The 10,951-nt window shown below is 39.5% G+C and overlaps 1 protein-coding gene across 1 annotated transcript; it reads right to left on the reverse strand.

Moving 5' to 3' along the window:
- Positions 1-3,486: 3,486 nt before the first annotated feature.
- LOC139134703 (paxillin homolog 1-like) lies at positions 3,487-9,631 on the reverse strand. Its single transcript, XM_070701675.1, has 6 exons — positions 9,430-9,631; positions 8,192-8,246; positions 7,610-7,793; positions 6,781-6,901; positions 4,987-5,114; positions 3,487-4,453 (listed from the first exon to the last, which is right to left on the reverse strand). The coding sequence occupies exons 2-6, from the start codon at positions 8,227-8,229 to the stop codon at positions 4,346-4,348; spliced, it is 579 nt and encodes a 192-aa protein (XP_070557776.1). The 5' UTR covers positions 8,230-8,246; positions 9,430-9,631; the 3' UTR covers positions 3,487-4,345.
- Positions 9,632-10,951: the final 1,320 nt, after the last annotated feature.

The raw sequence follows: 10,951 nt of genomic DNA on the forward strand, positions 1-10,951 counted from the left end.
CCGTCCATGTTAAGAAATTACCAATCTATCTCAGTCCGTATAGCATCCTCCAATATGCTCAGGACTCAGTCAGCATTCATGAAAAAGCACTAAAGTCTCCAGCAAACTGCAATATCCAATGCGTTAAGTATATTACGAAACTGCTAAAGCCATGTCGAGAAATTACACAACTATCTCAGTTCTTAGCATCCTCCAATATGCTCGGGACTCTATCTCCCAGGCTCTATCTACAGTCAACATTCATGAAAAAGAGATCATTTTGCAGGAATCTGCAATCTCCGACATGCTATGTATGTTACAAAACCATTAAAATGTATTAGCTCGGAGCAAACTGCACTATCTCATTTTTTATCACCCTCCAGTATTCCGGACTCTATCTAATGTCAACAGGTAAGAAAAGTCGCTCGGTTTTCAGCAATCTGCAATATCCGACATGTATGTATATTACAAAATTATGATGTTGTCAGTTACAAAAGAGTCCTTGTGTTGACTTTTATTAGATCACCAGCGTAGGCTTTTAAAAAAATACCTTCTGACGTCACTTTTGGGCGATCCGGTGGGGACCAGACGTATCTATAGACTGGAAGGTCCGTCGCTCGAGGGCGCTCTCTACGCTCCTTCTAGGAGGTGGGCGTAGGGAGCGTCCTCGAGCGACAGATCTTTCAGTCTACTGTAACTACTTCCGGTTATAGTGAAAATATAATTCGTATTTTAACATGTTAAAATACGAGTTCATATCCGTACCCTTCAAACAATTGGAGAATGGCAATACAGGTATAGCATGTATGATAATTTGCATGACCAAACGATAATAATACATTTTTAAAAATCAGTTCTCAGTTTGCCAGAGGTTGCAGGCCAAAGAATATACAGGGATTGCAAAGCTGCGACCTTCTTGTGTCATTGCGAAATCTTACATTCTTGTAAACGATATAAGATGACCGTCAGTTGTAGTCAGTATTTTTTAATCCATTCATTATTTGTTCGCAACCTTGCCAGCCGTTCAATTTCTCCTGCTGCCAGCTTCAAATGAATCTGAATACGGTAAGGTTAAATGTCAACATTTTAATTGAATTGAAGTCAATGCTGTGATACATGTAATAGGTTAGACTTGGTTCAAGTCGGTGAATTTTTAAAAATTAAAATCGTTTATAATAGTTTCTCTTGTGTCTCTCCTATTTCGTACAAACCTATTCGGAATTTAGTAGCCCAGGCCAGGTTTTCCCAGCGACTGATCGAATGCGTTACCTTTGAGTCTGCGCAGTACAGTGAATTAGTTTCTTCCGGATTCATAAGGTAGTCAACTACCTTATGAGCTGCTAACGAGTTATTTGGTCAGGGCGATAAGCCCTCGCATTGATGATCGGCAGAACAAATTAATGAACGGGATTAGGGAGGGTAATGAACTGATAATAGACTGTTTTCTTTGAAATAGTATACATAGATAGCTAGAGTAAAGTAACAGGCAAACACTAGACACAGGTAAGGCTTGTATAATGAAAAATAAAGTTTAATACAAGACATTTATTGATCATATTCATAACTTCTAGACCAATATTGCTCGCGAGACCCTGTGATCTTAGGGACGACAGTGCAGGTAGCGAAATCGGATGATATTTCTCAGGGTTTCATATTAATCAGTGTTGACTTAACACATTACCGATGATTTCTACGTTTTTGAAAGATTCGAAAGTGAACTGAATATAAATTAGATCGAGTGTGATCATGCGACAGATAAGCTAAGCCTAGCCGTCACCCGTCGCCCAGCTTCAAGTATACGGCCATTTCATGGCGAAAATTGAAGGCACAATGTTTCTTTCAATCGAGCTTTTTACTGATTATCGAATCTCCCTGCCGATGCGATGAAATTTGCGATAAGTTGCACCTTGACGTTGTTCTTACACCTCGGTTTGGCCTCATTATTTGTTGGTATACGTACATTATATTGCTCTAAAAGTTCTACAGGTAAACAAATGACGTCATTATGTATCAATAAGCGATGGGGATCGGGATACGGCCATCGCTGTCTGAAAAACTTACAAAACAGTGATAAATGTTTGACATTGCATGAATTTCTATCTTCAAACCTTTGCACAATATTTTAACCACATATTTATCATTCCATAAGGTATATGATAAAACCTTTACGGCCCTGATACGGTTTTTGCGAACCTCGGTCGTACGGCGTACGCGAACGGATCCTCGCACTCTTGGGCCCTTCCAATGTACAACTTCAGTCCGCGAAAACCGTGTCAGGGCCGTAAAGATTATCACCAAACTTCGTGAAAATCGTTCACAGTTAATTCTGTTTAGTAGTGAGTACAAATTCGTCTTGGAACGGAAAATTTTATCATTCCGCCCTTTGACAGCGTAATTTGGAGAAATTAAAAAAAAAGTTGTTGGACACAAAATGGTGTATGCCAGAAAATTAAACGCTCATTTGGTATGGGAGTCCGCCTGCTGGTGAGCGTCTGGCATATTTTGTGAAGTTGTCGCCCGAGGGCGCTCTCCCACTGCACTTTGCAAGCTGGTGAAACGCGAGTAACTTCGAAAATAATATGCCATGCCCCCATTTCAGGAACTCAGCGATTCATACCAGCACACTTCAGCAAATGGTTTACTCCGTTAAAGACAATATTCTCTGTATTCAATTTTTAATAACTCGCATCACGCAAATGCAAGACATGATACAGAGATCAGTGTACCTGCAAAAACGTACAAGGCTCTGAGTTATTAAATGTAAGGCCGTGCCGTAAACGCTTTACGAAAGGATATCATCATTCGGTGAAAGGTATTACGAAAGAGGTGTAATAATAAGATATAAGTCGAGATCTTGACCCAAATTCCTACCGTAATAAGCATACAATATTCGGATCCATGTGTTTATTTTGCAGAATTTGACGAAAAAGTGATTATCATTACAAAACGTAAGACAATTTTATACCATGAGATCCTTATGGGTTTTAGGATGCGTTGTTGTTCTATTACCTTTCTTTTATAAGAACCAATTCAACGGGAAACTTCAAAAACTTTAAAATGTAGGGGTCTAATGGTGTTCAGGGTGAACGGACATGAGTGTCGTTTGGTTGTGATTTGACACGCACTTCCGTCTTGTCGCAGGAAACAGATTTACATGTATCAACACTCTGGGGCATAAAAGCGGAATCTGGTGGAATACAAGTCGGCCAATTTTGTCGGTTTGCTCTACTTTTGTCATGTTAACCATGCAAAAGACCGAAATTCTTTAAATCTATAATTTATTGATTATTCTTAAAGCTACTAGAGTTTTCAGTCTGTACCTGGCACGTTGGTTTTCAGTGGCAAACAGTTCGCATCCGCCTCATCAACTTACGGTTTAGCGTCTACTTTTTGTGAAGTGGCCATCCGGTAGCTGCAAAACAATTTTCCTTTTCGTTTTGTTCAGGAAATCTGTCATTCGTACTCTCATACTTCAAGCTCTCGAATTTTTAAAGACCATGCTCTGTGTTTGTGAATTGTAATAACTTTAATAAACACCGTATTAGACGCATTTATAACTTCTTACAATAGCAACACAAGACACATATGACAATAATTTAGACTCAAACGGGTTACATGCATTTACATAAAATGAAAAAGATTGTAAGCTCCTAAACAGTGTCATAAATTTTGTATATAAGATTTACAGTTTTCAGTGGCAATATTCATGAAAAATGAAGGACAGAAGAATATAAAATGGATGTCGCGATTTTTACTCCGGCTCCGAGCGCACAACGTAGATACAAACTTCAGATTTAACCGGACGGGTCAATTTGTTTCTTGTTCACACCGTATGAATATGAGCCTCGGAATTCTTATTATTATTTCGAGTATTTCATGAAATACGAACCACAACATTATCTGACCGCAAGATCCCTTATGATTTTCAGGTTGTGTTTCTATTTTGTACTATCTTCCTTTTATAGAAGCAGCTTCAACGGAAAACTTACGGACGGCTGAACTGTAGGTTCAGTGTGAACGGACATGGGTCTCGGTTGGCTGTGAATTGACACGTATACTTCCACCTTGTCACAGGAAACAGATAAACGCGTATCAACACTTTGGGGAATGAAAGCGGAATCTGGCGAAACACTACTCTGTCAATTTTGCCAGCTTGCTCTGCTTTTGCTATCTTAGCCATGCAAAGACCGAATTCTTTAAAGCTATGGTCACTGTATAATTTTCAGTCTGCACAAGCTGAGTTTGGAGACGGCAATATAAGCACTTCACGTCTGAATCAGTGCGTATGTCCGTCGTCCATGTAAATGTAATAGGTAATTTTGCAGATTTTTGGCAAGCCATTGAATACAACTACTCTTTTCTCGTGTTACTCGTCGTCCGCTGATTCTTTGATAGCTCGCATCGCGCATTTAGCACAATATGGATCTTCACCTTCCTTGTAGCAAGAATCACCCTGAAGAGGCACTTTACAGTCCTAGGATAAAATTCATATGAGACATATTCTGTGAGAGTGCTATAGGTTTCCACAATTATCTCTGTACTCTATTGCAATAATATTTACATTTACATTACTCCTATCGGAGATACACTGAAGTGTCAGTGAAAGTGCGTGCAGCAAAAGTGATACGATACTTTAGAAATCATGGTAAACAATACTTTCGACTCCTCCTCGAGATTATGCCAGAGATCCTGAAACTCTAGACAACGTGTGTCAGTGATGGTGAAGCTTGTCATTTCATATTTATTACTTTCGAAATGAGACATTTTGGCAAATTAGCGACAAATGTCGATGGAAAAATACAATTCTTTTAAAGTGACATAGACCAATTCATTTTTGACAGATAATATCGGTTGAACAACTGTTCATTTGACCCTTTTCCTGGATTAATATTGTCGACAATATAGGCTGTGAACTCAAAACTACTAGAATCGCAGGAGTTTAAAACACAGGGTGAAACTCTACATCAGGACATACGTATCATATGCAAATATCGTCGTCTAACTTACCTTACAAACAAAACACTGTGGATGCCATGCATATCCGACTGCGTCAACCCACTGTGTTACAATTCGCTCTTTACATCCGTGGCATCGTTCGGGTCTTCTCCTTCCTCCGAGAAAAAGTTTCTCGAAATCTGGACGAGGAAAATGAAAAAGAAAGGAGGAGAAAGATGAAATTACACGAAAGATATTAAAGACAGAAACGGGTGCCCTGATAGCTTCCTGTGCCGGGAGAAACTTTGCACTTTACTCTGCTTACATAAGTGATCTGCTCCAGCTTTATACACCCACCTGTTCACACAGGTCTTCAGTAACTGCCGACAGCTACAACCTAGAAGTGCATCACCCATAAGGAGAACGCACCTTAACTTATTCTGTACCAACACTTTGGAACTCACTCCCACTTGACATCAGAGATTCAACCAACTTGGAAATTTTCAAACGAAAACTTAACACCCATAATTGTTCAACATAGCATACACAGTGGTCTAACCATAAAGCGTCACAGAGCAAAACACTGTTTTGGATTTAGGCGCTATATTGATGGATTGATTGATTCAACTTCGCACTTGGTTCGAATTAAATCAAATGAGGCACAAACGCCGTCATTTATTAAAATTATTCAGACAAGAATTTAACGTTATATAACACTAAAATGATTACACTTTTTTCATGTCTGTAACATGGATATTCAACATTTTCAACGCCCCTTTTAGTCGTACCACGGTCTACGTCTGCTATCAGTTTGTTTTTAAATTTCTGTGTGTGACAATTAACAGACCCTTGCTATTTGTGGACACCTATCTTTGCCTCATTCGAATTCATGAGACTAAATCCCTCTTATGAATAAGAAAAATCAGGTAAATGCTAGCATTTAGTGGGACTCAATCTCTCAGATAAAATTTAAAAAATATCAGAAATAAAAATAATGCAAGGTGCATTCAAAAATTGGAAAAGTTGACCGTTCTGTACATGTCAGTATAAAATAGGATTCTCTGAAACAATACAAAGACAATTTTAAAACCACAAAAATTAATAATTACAAAACTGCTATTCGCTGGAATTTCTTTTCACGTTTGAATGTGATCTTCAAACATTAATTTGAAGGTGGAGGGGAAGAGGTAGAACCGTTTGCAGTCATCCTAGTACCAATCAGAAATATAGTGCAGCCATCTTGCATAATGCAGTTGTGAGAGCCGAATAATGTCTGTCCGTTGGTATCTATGATCAGGGATCACCTCCCCTTCCTCAACAACTGAACAAAAACGATACACTGGACAGTTACCGTGCACCCTAAACCCCTCCCCGAAGTGATGGAGCCTAGATGTGGCTGTCTTCGAAGTTTCGGAGATTTTATGGCAATCGCCGCATCCCAGACGACTGCCCTTACGTTCATAAGTGCGGTTTGTTTATCGCCCGTCACTAAAACGATTGTTTTTCCGTTTTCAAGAAACAAAACAAAAACAAAAAAGAATAAAAGTGTCTTTGCATCAAAATCGAAGATGGACACTTTTTTGTACGGAAAACTTGGTTTAACTTTGCGACTGGTACATATTAAGCTATAATAGGAGTGAAATTTAATATAGAGACATTTTTTTATATAAATCAAAATTTCTAACGGTGCTTGTCGGTGGTTTGGACTTACATTTTACAAACTAATATGTGTACTATTACTCCAAATGTTCACCGAGGGCGCGACGTGAAAACCTCAAACAACTCAAGTGTCAAAACCTATTGCTCCCTGTGTAAACATTACAGCCGGAAAGCGTTCCACAGCAGGTTTTGTGATAAAATACTTACCTTCCTGGCAGTAAGGCTTTCCTCCGTTCATGTAAATTTGTTTCTGTTTAAAGGGTCTGTTACATCCTGCACACACAAAGCAATTCATATGCCACTTGGAATTAAGTGCAGTGACCACATCCTGCGAAAAACACCATTAAAACATTCAGTTAGCACGATCCCATTGTATTTTCACAATGGTGTAAAACAGTGAACTCCGATTTTGAGTCGCAAAAGTTGTTCTTGATTCCGGAGAAAATTGTACGGGTACCCGTCTCCACGTGTATGATATGTTTCGCACCATTAATGTAAGTATGTTATAAAAGGCGAGTAGCTGTAAACGTTTGATGAGTTTTTGACAGCAGGTTTTTCAGAGCAGGTTTTTTGTGACAAACACAGAGTCTTTACGCGTAAAATGCACTATTATTTTTTCAATTTGAATTCTGCAACCTAGACCTGAATTCAGTCATCAACAATAACAGTGCAGTCTACGCATGTAGCTGAATACTCTGTATATCCAAGGTCATTGAGTGACCATAGTATATGTCAACATGCCTTGAGGATTAGAACAAGAAACTGTAGCTGACATTTACGAACAAAAAGTCGAAACAAATCATCAAAGATACTTAATGTGGGCTACATGGACATACACCAGTGCACACACATATATGCATAGACACACATCAAATTTACATTTAAAAGGCTTACAAGGTCGACAGTTAAATCTAAGAAGCCGAAGTATAGTTACAACAAACAGTCCAGTAATGAGTGAACTCAATGACAATCGTTCACTGTGATCGAACTTTGAAAAAGCGGTGAAGCGACGTCGGAGAATATTTTATTGCCTTACCCCGATCACAGGTCTTTTGCAACCGGCACACAACGGTGCGTTTGCCTTCTTATAGTCTTTCTCGCATATCGGTCTATCGTCCTTGCCTCGGTAGAATACCTGGCCGCTGACGTCTTCCCCACACTGACTGCAGGTGAAACACTCCGCGTGCCACTTGTGACCCAATGCCGTGATGACCATTCCACTAGAATAGATCAGTATATGATAAATAACTATACGTGAGGAGAGAGAGAGAGAGAGAGAGAGAGAGAGAGAGGAGAGAGAGAGAGAGAGAGAGAGAGAGAGAGAGAGAGAGAGAGAGAGAGAGAGAGAGAGAGAGAATACTGATACTTCGATAGGCAGTGGTGATTCACCGATACTAGGTCAATGACCGAGCGCATGGTGGAAATGGTGACTTTCAGTAAAATGAAGCAGTCGTGCTGTCATATCTCCTCGAATATGCATAAAGATTGGAGAAGTTAGCATTACAAAAAGACAAAAACCTGAACTATGGTATAGTTGTCACGACCGATCCAAATGGACCCAAAAAACCCCATAAATTTAGAAAATCAAAATAGACCAGAACCAGACGTTTACACTTACTAGGCATCTTGATTACAGTTGAAACACACCGAAGCCATTGTTTTCCGCCCGTGAACTGTGAAGTAAATTCAAACGAGATAGATTAATAACACACATGGGATGTATGCGCCTTTGCGAGACAATCGTGACGGGGTTTTCTGTCCCACTTTGAAGTGGTGACGTTCAGTTCTGCGCATGAGCAGGTGTGAGTCACCTATTCAACACGAACCTCGGATCTGTCGGATCGCCATGACCTCCTAGGGAAGGTAATTATACGCCGAATGGGAATTCAAAAAATCCACCTGCTCATGTCTGATTGTGATAATGTATACAAATCTAAAGCTAGTGACAACCCAAGGGGTTCCTTCCTTGTTTTGATCTATAAATAATCTGTTATACACACTTTACATCCTGTGATAATAGGTAAAAAGCGACTTCTGAATTCAAATTCACAGTTCAGTGTCGCTTGTGTTGCAGACTGTCAAAGGCTTTTATCTAGGAATTCGACATTTCAATTACGATCTTTCAAATGAGGAATTACTAAAGCAGGTGGCATATGCAATTGGCGAGTTATAAGAAAACCTTAATAGAAAATACATCGGATGTCTATACTCGTGGCACGTCAAAAAACCGCCTAACAACAATGCATTAAATGAGAAACATTCCTACTGCTATCAGGGGAATTCGTACTAGACACGGTTTGATTGAATCATTGGCAGAGTTATTCATTAGCCGGATTTCCATCGCGGAACGGCGTCAACGGGACCCTTTAACCTGTTTGAAACAACCTCCGTCGGGAGACTGTGTATTGAGAATGCGGTGTATGCACAAAAATAAAATCGTTTATTCCATCTTTAACGAGATTGCTGCTTGTCAGTTTGATTCGATTTAAATAAATAAATTATTTCTGTAAGCCATGAATGATGGGCCATTGCTTCTCATCATGAGGGAATACGAATATAAAGTAGGTCTAAAACCATTATCAACAAACGTCGTCTTAGCTCAGTGACATGTCTGCCTTGGACCATGGAGGTATTGTTTTCTTTTGGTACATCCATGCTCAGACTAGTTTGTAGCCAAAGTCCCATGTAAAACGAAGAAATAATTTCTCGTTTATTGTTCATTCTCCGAGTAATTCACACTCCGGACTTCTCTCTGGACGCCCTTCCCGAAAAAAGCAACACACACTAACATTAGCACTTGAAAGTTAGTAAGAATGTATTAATTCAATTACATAGTATGAAATGTGATGTACGCACCTTTTTCGCTGTTAACAAAATTACAGTGAGCAAGTGTTAAATATAGCAGCTCAGCTTTCTGCGTGTACGTTGAAGTATAGAGAAGTTGGACAGGACTGCGGCAGATTGTTCCTCCGAGGTTTTATACACAATTGTAAATTGATCTAGTATCGCTTCCCCGAAGCTGACCACACGTCACGGCGGGTCAGACTGACGCATCAAATAAAAGGAGTGGCAGTGTTGTGATATCTCTCGGTGTACCCGGATGTGGCCGAGTTCAAGGGTCGGTCGAATTCCCCGATCAGACTTTGGTTTTCTCCTTGTGTTCATAAATGTTGACGTCTTCCTCTACGTCCGCAGAGTTTGACCCCGAGAACTAACCTACTTGACAAGTTCACAGAAATGCGTGTCTGAGTTAACAGTTAGACATGTTTAAAAAGCGAGAAAACATGTCCCGTTAGTTGAAGAGCCGATAACTACAGTAAATCATATTCTGTACGGAGCTGGTCAGCTGGTCAGTCGTTGTTTTGACCTAGGAAATCAATGCTATTAATTAAATGATATTCCGATGCTATAGTAGGGCAATGTTTACTCAATGACGTTTTACAGTCTAGGATAATATTCGAAATAGCTGGTGAGGAAAAACTAGAATATGATCCACATCTTGTCTATGATTGCTTGATTTACAGTTCCTTTAGATTATGATCAATTATTCAAGTTGGAAACAATACCACAATACTGTGATCTGCCATTGATCGACTACTAGTGTTACGATAACTGGTAAATTGATGAAAATATAGATAAAGCGTAGGCGTACACATTCTGCGAGTCGCAAACGTTGAAGTTAAAATGGGAAGTTTAAAGAACCACCAGTATGATGAAGGATGTGTGCCGCTAAAGTTCAACTTTAATTGACGGGTGTATGGTGGGATTGAGGGGTAGAGTATCGTGTACCAAGAAATTTGACGCAGGTTTGAGGTCGTTCGGGTCACGTCGGGTCAGACCCTGTTGACAGTATAACGCGATACTGATACACAACCATGGTGACGTGGACCATGTGATACGACATACAGAGTAGTATAGTGATGTGTGTAGGTCAATGCACTCGTAAACAGTTCTAACTCCTGGTGTTTAGTGTCAATGTTCACATCTCGCTTAGGAATGGATCATTGCATCTTGGGAGTTGGTGGTGAGGAAGCCTGCTGGATAGCATATTTTGTCGATTTCTGAAATTTGACAATTTTTTTTTTGAATTTTGCTAGGCATGCATCCTATTTATGTTTCGAGATGTACACTCTTTTTAAGAGCCAACCTTCACATGATACGTTTTGGGAAATGATCATGGCAGAAAAAGTATATTTCGGCAATATTTGCTCTGCGGAATTTTTCCCCATTTATCATCCCATCCTGTATCACTTCGCAAATTCAAATTACTTTGTCATATATTTCTCAGTAAAACACCTGACAAAGCGTTTGGTTCAGGAAAAAAGTTATTGACGACTGAACTTCCAAACTCTTACCGTCACAGTAAATCATAAAAAAT

This window comes from Ptychodera flava, chromosome 6, assembly GCF_041260155.1.
Source record: "Ptychodera flava strain L36383 chromosome 6, AS_Pfla_20210202, whole genome shotgun sequence".
NCBI lineage: Eukaryota > Metazoa > Hemichordata > Enteropneusta > Ptychoderidae > Ptychodera > Ptychodera flava.